This window comes from Pocillopora verrucosa, chromosome 13 (genome assembly GCF_036669915.1).
Source record: "Pocillopora verrucosa isolate sample1 chromosome 13, ASM3666991v2, whole genome shotgun sequence".
Lineage (NCBI taxonomy): Eukaryota > Metazoa > Cnidaria > Anthozoa > Scleractinia > Pocilloporidae > Pocillopora > Pocillopora verrucosa.
This window is the reverse complement of record NC_089324.1, coordinates 4038854-4060647: the sequence shown is the minus strand read 5'-3', so window position 1 is coordinate 4060647 and position 21794 is coordinate 4038854. Positions and strand designations below refer to the sequence as shown.

Sequence of the window (21794 nt, the reverse complement as noted above, 5' to 3'; positions counted from 1 at the left end):
ATGTCAGGCTTTAGTGTTTACCCCTTTGAAAGGTTTGATTTTCATCACAAGATCGATCCTAAGTTTCTTTTTCAACGCTAAGCTATCTTAGCGTGATAATGGACCCATTGTCTTCGTGAACTTTTCATTTTCTAGCGGGTGTGATTTGCATGATCGAAGCCAAAAATACTAAAAAAACTTAGTGACTGTATTTTGGTTTGGCACGTCACACTTTTCTAACTAATGATGGATTTGAGCATCCAAAAATGACACATCTTACTTTGTTTATTCGAAGACGCCAGGCTTCAGTGTTCGTCCCTTTTAGTTCGTTAGGATTTGCATCACGAGATCGATAAGATTGAGCGTACAACTAAAGCTTCTGTCTTTAAACAGTAAGCTATCTGTGCGTAAAAACTGACCCATTGTATACGTGAACTTTTCATTTTCTTGAGGGTGTGATTTGCATGATCGAAGACAAAAATAGCAACTGAGATAATTGATAAAAAAAAAAAAAAAAAGAAAACGGACGGAGTGGATCGGTAATTTGCTTGAACATAACCACATCACTGGTCTTACCTCTGAAGGTGTTAATCCAATGACTCAAATATGGCAACAAGTAAATAAGGAGGTAGCTTGACTTTCAGTAATAATCAATAGTTATACTTAATAGTCCTTCATATTTCTTTTGAGAAGGGAAGAGAGGTGGGGGAAATGGACTGGACTACAGTTACGTTGTAGGATCCGCGCATCCGGAAGGGACTTTCCTGAAAACTCCCAATGGCAATAATGCTTTTCAAACTTTTTCTTTCCTCTTTTCCTCAGACAATCGCAAGAAACTTGCAACTAGAGGGCACTAACACCCAGCGATCATTTGAATGATAAAAATTATATATGGCTTAGGTTCTTGCATGTCTTTAAAAAATAACAAACAATTGCCAGCTTGACAAGCTTGCTTCCCGTTTAATTTAGTATTGATGTCAACATTACCTGATTTCTCGAAATGCGAAGAAATTTCGTTTTCGGGGTGATGGCTTTTACGGTTAAAAGTTTGGCCATTTTACGCGTAACGGTTAACATCATTCCATGAGTTGTTACCAGAAATGTTTAACAACTCGTTCCATAAATTTTTACCAGAAAAGTGTTTAACTGCTAATTTTTTTGGCCGTTTTACGCCTCACGGTTAATCTTATTAATTATTATTATTATTAACACTGTTACTGCCAATTTGTGATTAGGAAAAATGAAAACTGTGATTAAAAGTATTTAACAAAATTACTGAGAATAGGAACTGATCAATTATCAAATACGATCGAGAAAAAGATCAAAATGGTATGTTTTTTTTTTTCCTGAAGTGATTCGTTATGTACGAGACGTGAACTAGTGATTCTCATATCACGAAGTGTTAGTACAAATTATAAATATATCTCTAACCTTGCAGAAGATAGTGAGAGTTTAACTCCCCAGTTTTCATGCGACTTTCAAAACGGAATTCGAATACTAATGGCGAATTAATGAGAGGGGGATCTGGAGGGCGAATCAACATTTACTCCGAAGTTTTAAGTGTTCCATCTCAAACGAATGAATTTCGGTTTCGTACGTCACACTTTATAACCACTGCTGGATTGAACATATGTATAAAATAACTTATTTCATTCTTTTTTCACAGGAAACGTCAAGCTTCTGTGTCCATCCATTTTGAAAATTAAAATTTCATTACAAGATCGATACCAATAGAACCAAAGTTTCTTTCTTTAAACGGTAAGCTTGCTGTGAGCGATAATCAACTTTTCATGCACTGATATGGAAAACCGATCAGCAGTTTACTCCGCAGTGAATCTATTTTGGTTTTGCACGTCACACTTTTGCTACTTCAAATCGACCATATTTGGTTCCCCATACAATTCTATAGGACGTGTTCATTTCTTGCGAGTGACTACCGAGTCACACAACGCGTGACGCTTTCATGAATTAATCGTTTGCTTTTTCTCTAGAAGTGAGCTTGGGCCGCCTCTGCTGACATCAGTAAAGGACATTCTGCATTATAAATATGTCTTGATATAGGATTGATTTTAGTTTTTGATCACGTGATTGTGGAAACCATCAGTTTCTCGAACTAAACGATACTGAACAATCTTAGTTATAATGAGGTTGAAATATATTATATAAAAACCTTAAAGGTTTTAAGAAAGCCATTTAACGGTAGAGATATGAAGCATCCGATCAACGGAAAAGTACGCCTATACTATGTATGCAGTAACATTGAATTTAAGAAAGTCTTAGTTTCTATCAAGAGATTAAAACATTTCTCTGATGCGCAGCGTCATGACTTATCTTCTTACTCGAGACTCTGGCACTTAGACAGAGAAAAAAACGGATTACGGCGTTTAGAAAAATATGTACTATAGAATTCGCCGCTAGACAAAAAAAACAAACAAACAAAAAAAAGATTTGTGCTCGTATGCCCGTCTATCGCGTCCTATTTAGGTCGAAATTTTCAACAGTTAGTGGTCATATGATAAAATGTTTATTGACTGAGTTTTGCTGGGCCGGACGGGAAAATATTAGGCTCTCGGTCACGAAGCAAGGACCTCGCTACGCTCCTACCTCTCAATCAATAAGTACACAGTATTTGGGTTTGTTTGTCACACTTTTATCCCTAATTATTTAATTGAACATGAAAATTGAGAAGTGTTATTCTATTTTTCATGGGGAACGACAAGCTTAAGTGTTGATTCTTTTAAAGCTTTCATTTACATCACAAGATTGATCACAGTTCAACCTAAGTTTCTTTCTTTAAACGGTAACCTATCTTCGCGTGACAATCGACTTATTGTCTTCGTGAACTTTTAATTTTCTAGCGGGTGTGATTTGCATGATCGAAGCTAGAATTGCTAAAAAAACTGAGTGACTGTATTTCGGTTGAGCTCGTCACACTTTTCTGACTAATGACGGATTTTAGCGTCCAAAAATGAAACATCTTCCTCTTTTTATAACATGTTCAACTCTCGTAACTTAGCACCGAGTCACACAACGCGTGACGCTTTCATGAATTAATCGTTTGCGTTTCCTCGAGATGTGAGTTTGGGCCGCCTCTGCTGACATCGGTGAAAGACATTCTGCATTATAACTATGCCTTAATATAGGATTGAATTTAGTTTTTGATCACGTGATTGTGGAAACCATCAGTTTCTCAAACTAAACAATGCCGAACAATCTTAGTTATAATGAGGTTGGAATATATTGTATGAAACCATAACGGTTTGAAGAAAGCGATTTTACGGTGAGGATATGAAGCATCCGTTCAACGCAAAAGTACGCTTATACTCTGTATGCAATAACAGTGAATTTAAGAAAGTTTTAGTTTCTCTGAGAAAATTAAAACATCTCTCTTCATGAGTGCGCAGCGTCATGACTTATCTTCTTATGCGAGACTGGCGCTTAAACAGACAGAAAAAAGAAAGAGATTGCGGCGTTTAGAAACATATGTACCGTAGAACCCGCCGCTAGTATCTAAAAACTTAAGCGAATAGTATCTCGACCATGAAACCTTTGTGTACAAGTAGAAAACGGAGATTCAATTGGAGTCTACCGCAATCTTGGAATCGATCGTTAAACCCTCCTAAAAAGTGTCAAGTTAATAGCTAGTGGAGATCGTAGCCACCGGAAAACCACGTAATGAAGCACTACGGATTTCCTATATCAACGTGGGACAATCCAGTTTTATGATCATCAAGTTCTCAAATTGTACAATACTCAATAACCTAAATTTTAGTTAATGAGGATAAATTATACGGTATAAAGCCACAGAGATTTGAAAAAGTTGCCGTAAAACCAATTTATTTCGCCGTGGTGACGATTCAATCGCGCCATCAACCGCTTTAACGAAGGACTAACACTCGAAACGTGACGTACCGCAAACATAAAGATCAAAAAAGTAGGTACTGGGCTTTGCCATAAGAGCCTAACCTCTCTACAGTTACTAAATAACTAAAGCTGATAAAAACCGAGTGACTAGGAAAGATTTTAATCTCACTTACCAAGATGTTGACAGTGCGGCTGATGCTTTCAAAATGAAACAACAAAAATAACGAATTACTTTTCCCAACCTTCCTAACTTCCTCTGTCACAGTGTTTTAGGTATCCAGATCACGTGTGTTTAGGTTATTCCCTTCCTCCCTCTGGGCTTATCGAAATAAAGGGAAAAGTTTTAAATTGCATACTTCTTGTGTGCCCGTATGCCCGTCTATCGCGTTCCATTTAGGTTAGTTAGTGGTCATATGATAAAATGCTTATTGACCGAATTTGGTGGGGCCAGTGGGGAAAATATTAAGCTCGGGGTCATGAAGAAAGGACCTCGCTCCGCCCCTACCACTCCATCAATAAGCACACAGTATTTTGGTTTCGTACGTCACACTTTTATCACTCATGATGTAATTGAACATGAAAAATGAAAAGTGTTATTCTTTTTTCAACAGGAAATGTCAGGTTTCAGTGTTTACCCCTTTGAAAGGTTTGATTTTCATCACAAGATCGGCCACAGTACAACTTAAGTCTATTTTTTTTTAACGCTAAGCTATCTTTGCGTGATAATGGACTCATTGTCTTCGTGAACTTTTCATTTTCTAGCAGGTGTGATTTGCATGATCAAAGCCAAAACTACTGAAAAAGCCAAGTGACTGTAATTCGGTTTTGCACGTCACACTTTTGTAACTAGGGATGGTTATAAAATAATTGAGATAGTTCGCACGCTCTCATAGGTCAGCTGGTTAGTTTAGATGAGAGTATGTAAACGCAGCTTGTTGGGACGTCACACTTTTAATATTTACCAGCGCAATTTGAAAACATTTCAAACTCACAGTTTTCCCAATACTCGCAAAGTAATTTCAAGTATAAGTGATAAATATCGGAATTGGAGAAAAATGTGCTAAGTTTTGATCTGGGGTTTGGCTTCCGTCCCCCCTCCTCAGTGAGGAACGAGAAGGAAGAAAAAGTGGAACTAGCGCTTTGCCTGCCTTTATGATCATGAACTGTGCGGCCTCGTCGAGGGAGTTTAAGTGAAGACGACAAATATGCAACAAAATGGACAGTAAACATCGAAATGTAAGGAAACAAGGAAACATTTTGAAAAATCGTTCTACGCGCCCTACTTTCAAAGAAACCATAAAAACTACATATCACTGAAAAACTTATAAAGTATGGAACAAAAGTTTTTTTTTTCCCCAGCAAATTTAGTTTCAGTGTTTTCTCTAAATAAAGAGTAAATGAAATGAAAGTTTGGAAATTTGACCGGATCTTGTTGACAGTAACCTCAAATCAAAACTCACAATTTCAAGGCAGTAACAAAACAGTTTTTTGTTACTGCCTTTGCTACATTACAAAAATGAAGAAGCCGTTTGTTCGTTACGGCTGAACGAAGACAAAAATCATGCTGCTTTAAAAAATGACATTTAGTTGCCCTTTTGGTGTGCCCTGAGCAGACGCCGGTCCCTCGTAAAAATGCCGAGTAATCAAGTCGATTTTGAAATTAACGCAGAGGTCACATAATCGAAAGAAGTCGGTGACGCTGATTGCAAAATGAGAAACTTTATAAAGCGAGACTACATTTTTCAACATAAAAAAACAGTGACGTGGCTTATTAAATTTCCTGAACTTAAGAGTCATCAGATATATTGACAACTGACATATTTAAACGTTAAGTCAAGTACATGCGTATTCAAAGTGGGGAAACTTTGCATCGATATTGGATGAAAGCGAAGGTAGTTGATTAATTTATCTTACTTGACCAATAATGTTCCAATGCTGGACTCACGCTTAAATACCAGCGGTTATGTGTTATAAGTAGGTCCAAAATTAACGACCAATTGCCTAAATTTAGATAGATTTTGCCTTTTGGATATTTCTCAGATATCATTGGCTAATTTTCAGCTAGTTAAGATGTCACTTTTATACCTATGTATTTTCTACCTTTCTTTCACTTCATTCGCTTGCAGTTTATCACTTCCCTTTATCGGAATAGTAGTTGAGATCTCCGTGCTCATCTGATTAAGTTAACAAATTCTTCCAGCTTCTGCATGATTCAATTTTGATCTCTTCAGATTCACCGTAAAAGGAAATATCTCATTCAGAAAACAACTGGTTTCCTTGGTTTCCCATCCTGTTATCACTGAAAACTTTCCACTTGAATATTCTCTTCGCATATCTTTTTTTTTCCTCTAATTGCTGCTTCCTGTTCTCTGTTATCGCACTTAGCTTGTTTTGAAGCCAAAACAAAGGTAAAAATACAAAATATGCCATCGACAGATATTGGCTACGTAAGTAATTAGTAAAAAGGCTATAAAACGGACAATTACAAAAATGCACGGTCGTTCAAGGCTACTGTTCCTCAATGAAGGCGAGGCCGATCTTTGACGAAGAAAATGGCTGTTGTACAGTTGTGTATTTTAGCGCTGTTTGTGGCTTCCACAAAAAGTAGCAGTATGTATAACATGTACTCCAACATGATCATACTCGATGACAAAGAAAATTACAATGTTTCCTACAACTACTATGGTGCAAGTAAGAACCACAGGTTGGGTTGGTTTCGGTGTTGCTGGAGTAGCACCAAATAATATCAGTAACTATGATGTGGCAATAGGGGGAGTGAAAGATGACGGAACAAGCTATCTGCAGGTAGGTCGGAATAACAAAATGTAAACTATCTAAAATCAAAAGAAAAAAACGCGGGCTCGACACATGTTACGATTTTTGTCTGATTTCTTTCATTTAAGTTAAGACACTAAATTCTGATCGCGAAAATATGTAAAATGAAAGTGAAGAATTTAACTTACAAAGTATAATGGAGATGTGGACGCAAGTCTCTAAATTTAGAGAGAAATGGCATGTTTATTGTTTATGTAAAACATTTGGTATTAGTATACTCAAATATTAATATTGTTGCTTCTCAAATTTCGTCTTTTATCACTGGCGTTTCATCCGCTTTTTACTGGGATACCTGTAGTAGCCCAGTCATAAAATGCCTTTGTTTTTTTGTCGTCTTTTTACTGGGATACCTGTGGTAGCCCAGTCATAAAATGCCTTTGTTTTTTTGTCGTCTTTTTTTACTGGGATACCTGTGGTAGCCCAGTCATAAAATGCCTTTGTTACTGGGATACCTGTTACGCAATTGTCTTGTCACAAGCGGCCCAAGCTCACGTCTCGAGAAAAAGCCAACGATTTATTCATGAACGCGTCACGCGTTGTGTGACTCGGTGTTAAGTTACGAGAGGAACTGCACGTTATAAGGAATACTACAGGGAACGAAGTATGGTCGATTTACAACGATACATATTTCGAAATATGAACATCTTTCTCGTAAAATCAATAAAAATTACTCATTCCCTGTGTATCCGTTGTATTTTCTGGCGATTTCTGCCGTTTTAAGCTTGCTTTACCATCACTGTTGTTCACATCATCTACTTTTATTACGTTGATAAAATCTGTACAGACATCACACCAACCAACTCGCGCGCAAAGTAAGAAGACTATATCGAAGGCTTGAAATAATATTTCTAACAATATTCATTAAGAAATGGGCCAGGAATATTCCACAATAGTGCAAATAATCGTGAAGGCGGATTGCAGAAAAGCGATTGCGTGACGCTCGGTAAGCTGTAAGACGACATGTTATTATATACCAGACGTAAAAACTCCTCAGATTCTTAGTCTGCATTTTGTACCCACTCTGCAGTCTGCAGTCTATATTTTGTATCCGGTCTAGCAGTCTGCTGTCTGCATTTTGTACTAACTGTATCCGTGGCACCAATATCGTTTATTTTGGTTACATTTATTCGCAAAACACACACAATCTACCACAAAATACCTGTGAGTGAGGTAATTCGACATTTTCGTTCTTTCCCACATTAATATTCTTCTCTCCTTTTGTAAGAATGTAGACATCACTCACAATGTTTCAAGTAATCCACCCACCCTACAAAAAAGGAACTTTTGCACGCATAGCATGCCTATGTTTTGAAATAGATGTATGCCCTTGGCCAGACTTGAGCGCACTATTAGTCCGACACCCGTAGTATCACTACACTTGATTCCAAGGATCCAGTACCATCCAGGTATCCCAGTTACCCTGCTCACAGGGTCTAGTATCTCGTATTCTAACCGTATTGTCCAACCCCGCTGAGAAAGATTCACATGGAACTTAATGCTACTGATATTGAGTTTTCCACGCAATTCTCCCGCGTTTGACTTTTTCTACGAGTTAAAGTCGCTCTAAACTACCTTGGACTTAGCCCAATTGCGTATTAATTCCTTGTAAAACAATCTTTTTTTTTAATGTAGATCACACACAGAGGGCAAAGTCCAGATAGGCAACAACCAATCAAGGAGTTCTCTTTGAAATATAATCATATTCTCTTGTTCAATGTATCTTCACTTATTCGAGATCACAATATATCTTTGTTTAGGGTCCATTAGAGGTACAACAGAGTTTCAGTTTGCTTTTTGTATTAAAATTACGCGGAATTATATTTTTGAGGTAACTAACTGTAAATGAATAATTTTGATTTTCTCTCTGTTGGAGGAACGGCAGTAAGAGTAGTCTCTTTCGCAACTGTTATTTGGTCTCGTCACGCAACGCGCTCTCTTTGAAACGGGAAATAGAGGGCGTTGTGTGACGAGACCAGACAACTGCTGCGAAGGAGACAGTAGCAAGCGTGGCATGATGCATTTCATTTTTAGTTAGAAGTATTTAGACAATAGAGACTGTACATCACATAATATCTGTGTGAGTTCAGATAAATTAGTTTTTTTTTCTGTCTTTCTGCGATATTTTTGTTTTTTGAAGGTTATGCTGTTTTCGGTGACAAAAATAAAACATTACACATAAAATTTCGGTTTCTTCCACCTTTTCGTTCACTTAAACTTACATTTAACGTAAAACGTAACACCTTTAATTTAACATTTTACGACAATTTGTGTAAGGGAGGTCGACCCAACCTTGTCCGCGAGAATCGGCTTGTTACTTAAAATGCTAATTTTTTTTTTTCGAGTTTAAGTCTCTGCATTACATAATGGCTGAGTTGGAAGCACCAGTTCGTGTGTTATTCCATGCTTTTCCAGTCTATAAACGTTACGTAGAATCTACAAGGCAGAAGTATGAATTGAGAATTAAATATTACTCGACTGATGAACTCCGCTATGTCCTCACAGGAAGCTTCCGAGAAGGGTATCCGGATTTTTTTTTCCAGTGATGGCGACGTCATGGTGATTTTGAACCCTTCTACAGAGATCTGGTCCTTGGAGACTCAAATTAGAGTTATGCAGCCTGTTAGTGAAGTGCCAGCCCACGTCAAGCTAATCATTCCTCCAGATTATAGGGAGCGCTTCGAAGAGAAATACCCTACAATTTCAACCTTCCTTGGTCTTGTGGAAGCCCAACAAGATTGTTGCTTTGTGTCGGCTGAGATTACAAGAAAACTTAACGAGCGAGACTTTCTTCCTGAGTTTATGGCTGACCAAAAGCCAAGTGCTAAGTGGACTGCTCCATTAGCAGGCGCTGAGGACAAAATTTCGGTTTCTTACACCTTTCGTACGCCATCGAAGGATAATGTGGGAAAATTTGTGGAGTCCGACCGTGTACCAGCAATCGAGTGCACTGGATGGCCGACAGATGCTTACGAATGGAAAATTAGACAGCCAAGAAACTGGCCCAGTGCTGATGTGGGGGAAAATATCACCTCCAGTGGCTTTATGATTGTACCAAAGCCTTCCGACCTTTCAGGAGACATCAGGAAAGAATGGCGACTTTCGTTCTCGAACTCGGAAGCGGAACTTTTCAAGTGGTTTACAGAAGAGCAATCCAAAGTTTACTACTTATTACGTTCGTTGTACGCGAGGCACTTCAAGGAAAAACTAGGAGGAGTATTAACTTCCTATCACTTTAAAACCGTAATGTTCTGGACACTCGAGGAAGAAGATCCCGGCCTTTGGTCTGAGGAAAGTACCTTGAATCTATCACTGCGGGTTCTTATGAAGCTCTTACGATTTATTCAAGGCGGGTTTTGCCCTCATTTCTTCATCCGCAATCACAATTTGTGTTACAAAACATCGAAGGTTGCGCTTGAAGAAGCTGCCACTGAAATTTCTCTCTTTCTTCGGGATCCTTTGGTTGCGTTTAGAAAGGTTGTAAACGCGAAGTTTCTGGGGTTGATACTTCGTCTTGATTTTTTAGCATTGGAGGTTGAAGGAAAATCACAAAGGAAAATTACAGGCCTCCCCTCCTTCATGAATTTAGAAGGGCATAGAGATGTAGAGCTAGAGTGTTTGTGGGAGACCTTGGAAGATACTGCCATCTCTATCAGAGCATTTCCAGATGGAGTTGCCCTTCTCGAAGTGTACGTTGATGCTCTTGCACATGGTCACAAATTTGCTTTTATCATGGGGAAAACTGAGAGCGAACTTTCCAAGATCAAGGTTACTTTAGTGCAAGAAGATTTCTCTAAGATGTATATAGCACATATGAATCAGTCTTTGTTGTTGTGGCTTGAGCTGGGTAAGATTGCTGTTAACCTTACTTCCAAAGGAACAAATGAAAAACTGTTTTCTTTCCTTTGCAAGGTCCTTACATTTTTGATAGAGCAGAAATTCCCTTTTGATGAGGAAAGGAAGGAAACTATGGATCTTATCCAAGGTGTTTGTTGCACCACGGGGGCATTCTTAGCTACGGTCAATTTTAATGCAAAGAACATTTCATATCAGCAGCTACATGAACTGGTTTGTGACTTACTTCCAATCAGTGGGAATAGTGCCCAGGATCCTTGTAACATTATTCCCCCTCTCTTGGTACTTAGTGGTGCAACCTGTAAGATGGCAAATTTTTTTCTAGACTAGAAAGCTCATTACTGCTATTATAAGTTGGGTGCTGTATGGTAAACATTTGGTGATGGAGTTTTGAACCTAAAATTATGATGTTGTTACAGGAAATATTCCTCATTTGTAGCAGTAAACAAATCTCACGAGCTCTGAGTTGCCAACTGTTAAAAGTAAAAACCTGTTTAAAGAGGTTAACGAGATGTTGCCACTGGAAACAGAGCCAATTTCCCCTGGCAACACCATTTTAATGTCCATACGTGGTTGCCATACCTTATTGCACCTCACTCAACTAAAAATTGTTATTTTATTTAAAGAAAGCGACAAAACTTTTGAGTTTGTAAAACATGTTTGGACAGAAACTTCTGTCATCTTCAGTTAATTACTGTACAAAGCGTTGAAAGTTGAATTACATAGTAAGTACAACAATGCTAATTAAGATGAATAGTGACAACAAGAAGAGAGGTGAAGCATGCAACTGTGAGAACTAAAAAGATAGTTTTAGATTTACATGGTGTAATTGTTGATTTAAAGATGGTTGTTCTCTTTGAATATAAATAGCCTCTTTTATCTTAGGCTGAAAACCGGTAGAGGCGTGATCTAAAACATGAAAGTTATCTGTTGAACACAAAGCGCGACAGTGCGGAGAATCTTTCAAATGCCTGAAAATGTGAGAGGCCCTGTCACTGACTAAGTGCTCTCTAACACGTGTGGAAAAATGTCGGCAGGTTTCACCGACTCAACAGGCATTACAGCTAGCACATACAAACTTATAAACCACACGTGAACGGAGCCCGTCAGGGACAGGGTCTTTCACACAAAACAAGTTACCGATTTTGAAGGATGAGAAAACCAATTTGATATCCAAGTCATTGCAATTGCGCTTAATAAAATGGCGGATCTTTTTTTGAGTGATAGCAGAAAAGTGGCCTATGTAGGGTAGCTTAAAGTAGAACGTAGGTGAAGTGGTAGGAAGGGAACCCCGGGGATGATGATTGTTTTGGATCCCACTGATGTAACGGTTTATAATCTTCTCGATTAAATGAGCAGGGAAAAGATTCTTTTTTTAGAATATCAGTAAGGTTGTTAATGTCCTCGTGAAACCCTAACCAGGTGTTATTAATCTTGTAAGCCCTATCAACGAGTGTTTTAATGAGACCCACTTTGTAAGAGTACGAGGTGAAGCTGAAATAATTAGTTAGTAACCCAGTGAAAGTTTTCTTGCGGTAAACCCTAGTTAGAGAGGAACTGGGGTCATGGTTGTCAACCAGGACATCTAAAAAGGGTAATTTGTGATTAACCTGCTATACTATATACTATGTACTTACTATATAATTCAACTTTCAACGCTTTGTACAGTAATTAACTGAAGATGACAGAAGTTTCTGTCCAAACATGTTTTACAAACTCAAAAGTTTTGTCGCTTTCTTTAAATTCTTGACCTGCCTGCTAATATCGAGACCCTCTGCTATATTATTAAGAAGAAACCAGAAAATTCCAAAAGAGGGGGTGGAAGGAATTGGAACAACATTGTAAGCCTCCCCCCTCACTCACCAGTAGAACAGCAAGGCACATCAAGGGAAAGTAATTCTTTTTTTTCTTTATTTAGACATATTTTTCATTATTTTCCTCAAAAGCACCCAGGCTTAACAAGGGGCATTATCCGTCATATTTTTGTCATTTCTAATAGAAAGAAATGCCTGTTACATTAGCTGTGTAATCAGGATTTTCATGCAACCTCTTTTGTGAGTAGCAATGAGCTTTCTATTATAAATTTTCATTTGTAATGAACAAAACATATTGGAAATAAGAAAGCTCCAAAAACTAAACAAGAGACTGATGGTGCCAATGTCTCCTAAAGACATATCATGTAAATATCCCAACTCTCTTCCTTCCATGATCATAAACTGAAATAAACTCTGTACCATATCATTTAACCCTTTAACTCCCACAAGTGATTAACATGGATCTTCTCCCTATAATATCCATACATTATCTTGCAAACAGGTAATGAGAATACTCATACTTATCAGGTAGAAGTTGTTAGCTTGATATATCACTAAATTCTCATAACTTATTTACAGGGAAATATATAGCAACTAGAGAGGGGGGATTAACAATCAGATTTTGGGAGTTGAAGGGTTAATCTAAGGGCTTGTGACTGAGATTTTACTGTGTTGTCAAGTATAGGCATTTTGAATTTTCTGCATTCCAAGGGTTAATGATTAGAAAGACTGAGTCTTGAAATATTTCCACACCTTACTGTCCAACTGTAGAATTTCAAAAGAATGAAATTTGCTTCGCTAAAACAACAACTGATTAACTTCACATACATTTTTGTTCAATGGCTGAATTTTTACTAAATTAGGGACACAAGTCCCCAAAAACTTGACATTTAAAAATTTCTCATTGGAACCAGAGGTGGTATCAGCTATCAACTGTCATTAACATTTAACCCCCAAAAGTAACTAGCTTCTAATTTACCTTTGAGTATCACCTTTGAATTTGTGAGAATAAATGAAATGATCTCGAGCTAAATAAGCCCTTGATCATGAAACTAAAACTCTTTGTCAGTACCAAAGGAAATTTAAACAGAACAGTTTGAAGTAATCCTTCTACCACAAGACAACAACAAAACAACAATGGTTTCAGAACCACACAAAATACACACTTTTTAAAGAAATGAGTCAATGATTTCAAAAATTGTAATTCCAAGGTATGGTTATGTTTTGCATGCAAACACGACTAGGTACGATTGACCTGCCGCTTTTCAGAGGATGAGCCTAGTCGCTCGCTCCTTTCCCAGCCCCCACCCAACTTCAGTGGAGGATGGAAGACCTAATCGACCCTGATCTGGGAAAACAGCAGAGCACGAGCAGAAGTTGAATGAGTGTACATGTAAAGTATTAAGTAACGCAGATTACGAGGGTTTGAAAGGAAATTTTATAAGACATAGATGATCCACACCATTTAACTTGGCTGAAATCGCGCTATCAGGACTAAACGCTAAGATTAAACACAATGCAAATGCCCTATCTAATGCTGTATTCCACTTACAAGGGTTGTGACTGCTAGATTTCTTATTCAAACCTTCATACTTATGATGATCTGAAAAAACTAAAACACATCGCCAACAACTCTCCTTTTCCCGCTTTTTTCGGTTCTTTGTATTTAGAGTTCTGATTTACTTCTTTAGTTATTTTCCTTTTATTGGCTTTTTTGAATGCTTTGTTAGGGATCCTCGACCGAATCAATCGACCAGCGCTCTATTTCATGATCCTCAGGGTCTGCTTGTTCAACTGAAATCTTGGAAAACGTTTATAGATGCTCTTTAATCCTATGACTCCTAAGAGTGACTAACGTCTAATTTTTCCTTACAAATCACCCTCTAATCACACATAACGTACACAGATGACGTAAAAAGTCCAATCAGAACATATCCAATTATTGCACTACATGAACATTAGCCAATTTTTCACTTGCTTGAATCGTATTCCACCAATCAAATTCCATTTCGACACATTGGACTTCGCTCTATCACGTGTCATTTTCTTGTAAACAACCTGCATTTTATAACGCATTCTAACTGTGTTGTCCAACCCACTGAACAGTAAGGGCGGCATGATGCATTTCATTTTTAGTTAGAATCATTTAGACGATAGAGACAGTACATCACATAACGTCTCTGTGAGGTCAGATAAGTTTGGTTCTTTTCGGTCTTTCTGCGATATTTTCGGTTTTTGAAAGTTAAGCTCTTTTCAGTGACAAAAATAAAAACATTAATTACACAAAAAAACCTGTCCTTTCTTAACCCACCCAGCCAAAAAAAATAACTCTTGCACACTACACATGCCTATGTTTAACCTAAGTCACCGTGAATGAATCTACTTCACACGCTTAAACTTACACATAACGTAAAACGTAGCACCTTTGATTTAATTTTACGACAATTTGTGTAAGGGAGGTCGACCCAACCTCGTCCGCGAGAATTGGCTGTGAGGGACTGGATCGGCTTGTTACCTAAAAGTGCTAATTATATTTTCAAATTTAAGTCTCTGCATTACACAATGGCTGATTTGGAAGCACTAGTTCGTGTGTTATTCCATGGTTTTCCAGTTTATAGACGTTACGTAGAATCTACTAGGAAGAACTTTGAATTAAATCATAAGTATCACTCGACCGATGAACTCCGCTTCGTCTTCACCGGAAGCTTCCGAGAAGGGTATCCGGATACTTTGTTCAGTGATACCGACGCCATGATGATTTTGAACCCTTCTACAGAGATCTGGTCCTCGGAGACTCAAAGTAAAGTTATTCAGCCTGTTAGTGAAGCGCCAGCCCATGTCAAGCTAATCATTCCTCCAGGTTACAGTGAGCGCTTCGAAGAGAAAAACCCTACAATTTCAACTTTCCTTGGTCTTGTGGAAGCTGAACAAGATTGTTGCTTCGTGTCAGCTGAGATTGCGAGAAAAGTTAACGAGCGAGACTTTCTTCCTGAGTTTATGGCTGACCAAAAGCCAAGTGCTAAGTGGACTGCTCCATTAGCGGGCGCTGAGGACAAAATTTCGGTTTCTTATACCTTTCGTTCGCCGTCGAAGGTTAATGTGAAAGCGACGAGCCATCATGGATTTGTGGAGTCCGATGGTGTACCAGCAATCGAGTGTACTGGATGGCCGACAAATGCTTACGAATGGAAAATTAGACAGCCAAGAAACTGGCCCAGTACTGATGTGGTGGAAAATATCACCTCCAGTGGCTTTATGATTGTACCAAAGCCTTCCGACCTTTCAGGAGACATCAGGAAAGAATGGCGATTTTCGTTTTCAAACCCGGAAGCGGAACTTTTCAAGTGGTTTACAGAAGAGCAATCCAAAGTTTACTACTTACTACGTTCGTTGTATGCGAGGCACTTCAAAGAAAAACTAGGAGGAGTATTAACTTCCTATCACTTTAAAACAGTGATGTTTTGGACACTCGAGGAGGAAGATCCCAGCCTTTGGTCTAAGGAAAGTACCATGAATCTATTACTGCGGGTTCTTAAGAAGCTCTTACGATTTATTCAAGACGGGTCTTGTCCTCATTTTTTCATCCGCAGTCACAATTTGTGTTACAAAACATCGAAGGTTGCGCTTGAAGATGCTGCGACTGAAATTGCTCTCTTTTTTCAGGATCCTTTGGTTGTGCTTGGAAAGGTTGTAAACGAGGAGTTTCTGGGGTTGATACCTCGCCTTGGCCTTTTAACAGTAGAAGTTAAAGGAAAATTTGAAAATAAAATTACAGGTCACGCCTCCTTCATGAATTTAGAAGGGCATAGAGATGTAGAGCTAGAGTGTTTGTGGGAGACCTTGGAAGATACTGCCATCTCTATCAAAGCATTTCCAGATGGAGTTGCCCTACTCGAGGTGTACGTTGACGCTCTTGCACAGGGTCACCAATTTGCTTTTATCATGGGGAAAACTGAGAGCGAACTTTCCAAGATCAAGGTTACTTCAGTGCAAGAAGATTTCTTTGAGATGGATGTAGCACATATGAATCAGTCTTTGTTGTTATGGCTTGAGCTGGGTAAGATTGCTGTTGACCTTACTTCCAAAGGGACAAATGACAAACTGTTTTCTTTTCTTTGCAAGGTCAATACATTTTTGAGAGAACAGAATGGCCCCCTTGATGAGGAAGGAAAGGAAACCATGGATCTTATCAAAGGTGTTTGTGGCACCACAGGGGCATTCTTAGCTACGGTCAATTTTGATGCAAAGAACATTTCATATCAACAGCTACATGAACTGGTTTGCGACTTCCTTCCAATCAATGGGAATAGTGCCCAGTCTCCTTGTAACATTATTCTTGCTCTCTTTGTACTTAATGGTGCAACCTGTAAGATGGCAAAAAAATTTCTAGATTAGAAAGCTCATTACTGCTATTACTAGTTGGGTGCTGTATGGTAAAAATTTGGTGATGGAGTTTTGAACCTAAAATTATGATATTGTTACAAGAAATATTCCTCATTTGAAGCAGTAAACAAATCTGAAGAGCTATGAGTTGCCAACTGTTCAAAGTAAAAACCTGTTTAAAGAGGTTAAACAAGATGTTGCCATGGGAAACAGAGCTAATTTCCCTTGACAACAACACCATTTTAATGTCCAAATGTGGTTGCCATACCCTACTGCACCTCGCTCAACTTAAAATTGTTATATTATTAGGATGTAGCCAGAAAATTCCAAAAGAGGGGATGAAAGGAATTGGAGCAACAGAGCAAGCCTCCCCCCTCACTCACCAGTAGAACAGCAAGGACCATTAAGGGAAAATAATTCCTTTTTTTCTTTATTTAAACATATTTTTCATTGTTTTCCTCAAAAGCACCCAGGCTTAACAAGGGGCATTATTTGTCATATTTTTGTCATTTCCAATGGAAGGAAATGCCAGTTACATTAGCTGTTTAATCAGGATTTTCATGCAACCTCTTTTGTGAGTAGCAATGAGTTTTCTATTATAGATATTCAATTGTAATGAACAAAGCATATTTGAAAGAAGAAAGCTCCAAAAACTAAACAAGAGACTGATGGTGCCAATGTCTCCTAAAGACATATCATGTAAATATCCCAACTCTCTTCCTTCCATGATCATAAACAGAAAGAAACTCTGTACCATATCATTTAACCCTTTAACTCCCAGAAGTGATTAACATGGATCTTCTCCCTATAATATCCATACATTATCCTGCAAACAAGTAATGAGAATACTCAGACTTATCAGGTAGAAGTTGTTAGCTTGATATAACACCAAATTCTCATACCTTATTTACAAAGACATGTGTAGCAGCTAGAGAGGAGAATTTACTGTTGGATTTTGGGAGTTGAAGAGTTAATCTAAGGGCTTGTGACTGAGATTTTACTGTGTTGTCAAGTACAGGCATTTTGAATTTTCTGCATTCCAAGGGTTAATGATTAGAAAGATCGAGTCTTGAAATATTTCCACACCTTACTGTCCAACTGCAGAATTCATAAGACTGACATTTGCTTCACTAAAGCAACAACTGATTAACATCACATACAATGATGTCCGTGCATGACAACGTCAATCATCATCAAGATAGCACGCGTGATCAGCATGTGAACACCTCATTGGATCACAGTTAGTTGTCATGGTGTTGAGGGCCCAATGACCTCTGGGTACTATTGCGCAATTTTTCCATTTTGTGGCGGAGGGAAAAAAAAAAAAAAGAAAAAAGACTACAAAAAAACAAAGGCATTTTATGACTGGGCTACCACAGGTATCCCAGTAAAAATAAAAACATAACACATAAATTTCGGTTTCTTACACTTTTTCGTTCGCTTACACTTACATATGACGTAAAACGTACCACCTTTAATTTAACATTTTACGACAATTTGTGGAAAAGGAAGTCCACCCAACCTTGTTTGCGAGAATCGGCTGTGAGCGACTCGATCGGCTTGTTACTTAGAGAGCTAATTTGTTTTTTCGAGTCTAAGTCTCTGCATTACATAATGGCTGATTTGGAAGCACTAGTTCGTGTGTTATTCCATGGCTTTCCAGTCTATAAACGTTACGTAGAATCTATAAGGCAGAAGTATGAATTGAGACATAAGTATTACTCGACTGATGAACTCCGCTATGTCCTCACAGGAAGCTTCCGAGAAGGGTATCCGGATATTGTTTTCAGTGATGGCGACGTCATGGTGATGTTGAACCCTTCTACAGAGATCTGGTCCTTGGAGACTCAAATTAGAGTTATGCAGCCTGTTAGTGAAGCGCCAGCCCACGTCAAGCTAATCATTCCTCCAGGTTATAGGGAGCGCTTCGAAGAGAAATACCCTACAACTTCAACCTTCCTTGGTCTTGTGGAAGCCGAACAAGATTGTTGCTTTGTGTAAGCTGAGACTGCGAGAAAACTTAACGAGCGAGACTTTCTTCCTGAGTTTATGGCTGACCAAAAGCCAAGTGCTAAGTGGACTGCTCCATTAGCGGGCGCTGAGGACAAAATTTCGGTTTCTTACACCTTTCGTTCGTCACCGAAGGATATTGTGGAAGGATCTGCGGAGTCCGACCGTGTACCAGCGATCGAGTGCACTGGATGGCCGACAAATGCTTACGAATGGAAAATTAGACAGCCAAGAAACTGGCCCAGTGCTGATGTGGTGGAAAATATCACCTCCAGTGGCTTTATGATTGTACCAAAGCCTTCCGACCTTTCAGGAGACATCAGGAAAGAATGGCGACTTTCGTTCTCGAACTAGGAAGCGGAACTTTTCAAGTGGTTTACAGAAGAGCAATCCAAAGTTTACTACTTACTACGTTCGTTGTTTGCGAGGCACTTCAAGGAAAAACTAGGAGGAGTATTAACTTCCTATCACTTTAAAACAGTGATGTTTTGGACACTCGAGGAAGAAGATCCCAGCCTTTGGTCTGAGGAAAGTACCTTGAATCTATTGCTGCGAGTTCTTAAGAAGCTCTTACGATTTATTCAAGACGGGTCTTGTCCTCATTTCTTCATCCGCAATCACAATTTGTGTTACAAAACATCGAAGGTTGCGCTTGAAGAAGCTGCGACTGAAATTGCTCTCTTTTTTCAGGATCCTTTGGTTGCGTTTAGAAAGATTGTAAACAAGACGTTTCTGGGGTTGATACCTCGTCTTGAGTTTTTAACAGTGAAGGTTAGAGGAAGATTAGAAAGGGAAATTATAGGCCTCCCCTCCTTCATGAATTTAGAAGGGCATGGAGATGTAGAGCTAAAGTGTTTGTGGGAGACCTTGGAAGATACTGCCATCTCTATCAAAGTATCTCCAGATGGAGGTGACCTACTCGAGGTGACCTACTCGAGGTGTACGTTGATGCTCTTGCACAGGGTCACCAATTTGCTTTTATCATGGGGAAAACTGAGAGCGAACTTTCCAAGATCAAGGTTACTTCAGTGCAAGAAGATTTCTTTGAGATGTATATAGCACATATGAATCAGTCTTTGTTGTTGTGGCTTGAGCTGGGTAAGATTGCTGTTGACCTTACTTCCAAAGGGACAAATGACAAACTGTTTTCTTTCCTTTGCAAGGTCCATATATTTTTGAGAGGGCAGAATGGCCCTCTTGATGAGGAAGGAAAGGAAACTACGGATCTTATCCAAGGTGTTTGTTGTACCACTGGGACATTCTTAGCTACAGTCAATTTTGATGCAAAGAACATTTCATATCAACAGCTGCATGAACTGGTTTGTGACTCACTTCCAATCAATGGGAATAGTGCCCAGTCTCCTTGTAAAATTATTCTTTCTCTCTTTGTACTTAGTGGTGCAACCTGTAAGATGGCAAAAAAATTTCTAGATTAGAAATCTCATTACTGCTATTATAAGTTGGGTGCTGTGTGGTAAAAATTTGGTGATGGAGTTTTGAACCTAAAATTATGAGGTTGTTACAAGAAATATTCCTCATTTGTAGCAGTAAACAAATCTCACAAGTTGTGAGTTGCCAACCGTTAAAAAACAAAAAAACCTATTTAAAGAGGTTAAACAAGATGTTGCCACTGGAAACAGAGCCAATTTCCCCAGACAACAACACCATTTTAATGTCCAAACGTGGTTGCCATACCCTACTGCACCTCGCTCAACTTAAAATTGTTATATTATTAGGATGTAGCCAGAAAATTCCAAAAGAGGGGATGAAAGGAATTGGAGCAACAGAGTAAGCCTCCCCCCTCACTCACCAGTAGAACAGCAAGGCACATCAAGGGAAAATAATAATTTTTTTCTTTATTTAAACATATTTTTCATTGTTTTCCTCAAAAGCACCCAGGCTTAACAAAGGGCATTATCCGTCATATTTTTGTCATTTCTAATAGAAAGAAATGCCTGTTACATTATCTTTTTCATCAGGATTTTCATGCAACCTCTTTTGTGAGTAGCAATGAGTTTTCTATTATAAATTTTCATTTCATTTTCAAAACATATTGGAAATAAGAAAGCTCCAAAAACTAAACAAGAGACTGATGGTGCCAATGTCTCCTAAAGACATATCATGTAAATATCCCAACTCTCTTCCTTCCATGATCATAAACTAAAGAAAACTCTGTACCATATCATTTAACCCTTTAACTCCCACAAGTGATTAACATGGATCTTCTCCCTATAATATCCATACATTATCCTGCAAACAGGTAATGAGAATACTCAGACTTATCAGGTAGAAGTTGTTAGCTTGATATAACACTAAATTCTCATAACTTATTTACAGGGAAATATGTAGCAACTAGAGGGGAGAAATAACAATCAGATTTTGGGAGTTGAAGAGTTAATCTAAGGGCTTGTGACTGAGATTTTACTGTGTTGTCAAGTATGGACATTTTGAATTTTTTTCATTCCACTAAGGGTTAATGATGAGAAAGACTGAGTCTTGAAATATTTCCACACCTTACTGTCCAACTGTAGAATTTCAAAAGAATGAAATTTGCTTCGCTAAAACAACAACTGATTAACTTCACATACATTTTTGTTCAATGGCTGAATTTTTACTAAATTAGGGACACAAGTCCCCAAAAACTTGACATTTAAAAATTTCTCATTGGAACCAGAGGTGGTATCAGCTATCAACTGTCATTAACATTTAACCCCCAAAAGTAACTAGCTTCTAATTTACCTTCGAGTATCACCTTTGAATTGTGAGAATAAATGAAACGATTTAGAGCCAAATAAGCCCTTGATCATGAAACTAAAACTCTTTGTCAGTACCAAAGGAAATTTAAACAGAACAGTTTGAAGTAATCCTTCTACCACAAGACAACAACAAAACAACAATGGTTTCAGAACCACACAAAATACACACTTTTTAAAGAAATGAGTCAATGATTTCAAAAATTGTAATTCCAAGGTATGGTTATGTTTTGCATGCAAACACGACTAGGTACGATTGACCTGCCGCTTTTCAGAGGATGAGCCTAGTCGCTCGCTCCTTTCC

The 21794-nt window shown here is 38.3% G+C and overlaps 1 protein-coding gene and 2 pseudogenes across 1 annotated transcript; all 3 read left to right on the top strand.

Moving 5' to 3' along the window:
• Positions 1 to 9041: 9041 nt before the first annotated feature.
• LOC136277881 (uncharacterized) lies at positions 9042 to 10910 on the top strand (annotated as a pseudogene).
• A 3996-nt stretch (positions 10911 to 14906) lies between these two features.
• On the top strand, positions 14907 to 17729 carry LOC136277757 (uncharacterized). The gene has a single exon (XM_066160415.1). The coding sequence runs from the start codon at positions 14907 to 14909 to the stop codon at positions 16737 to 16739; it is 1833 nt and encodes a 610-aa protein (XP_066016512.1). The 3' UTR covers positions 16740 to 17729.
• A 612-nt stretch (positions 17730 to 18341) lies between these two features.
• On the top strand, positions 18342 to 20206 carry LOC131777094 (uncharacterized; annotated as a pseudogene).
• Positions 20207 to 21794: the final 1588 nt, after the last annotated feature.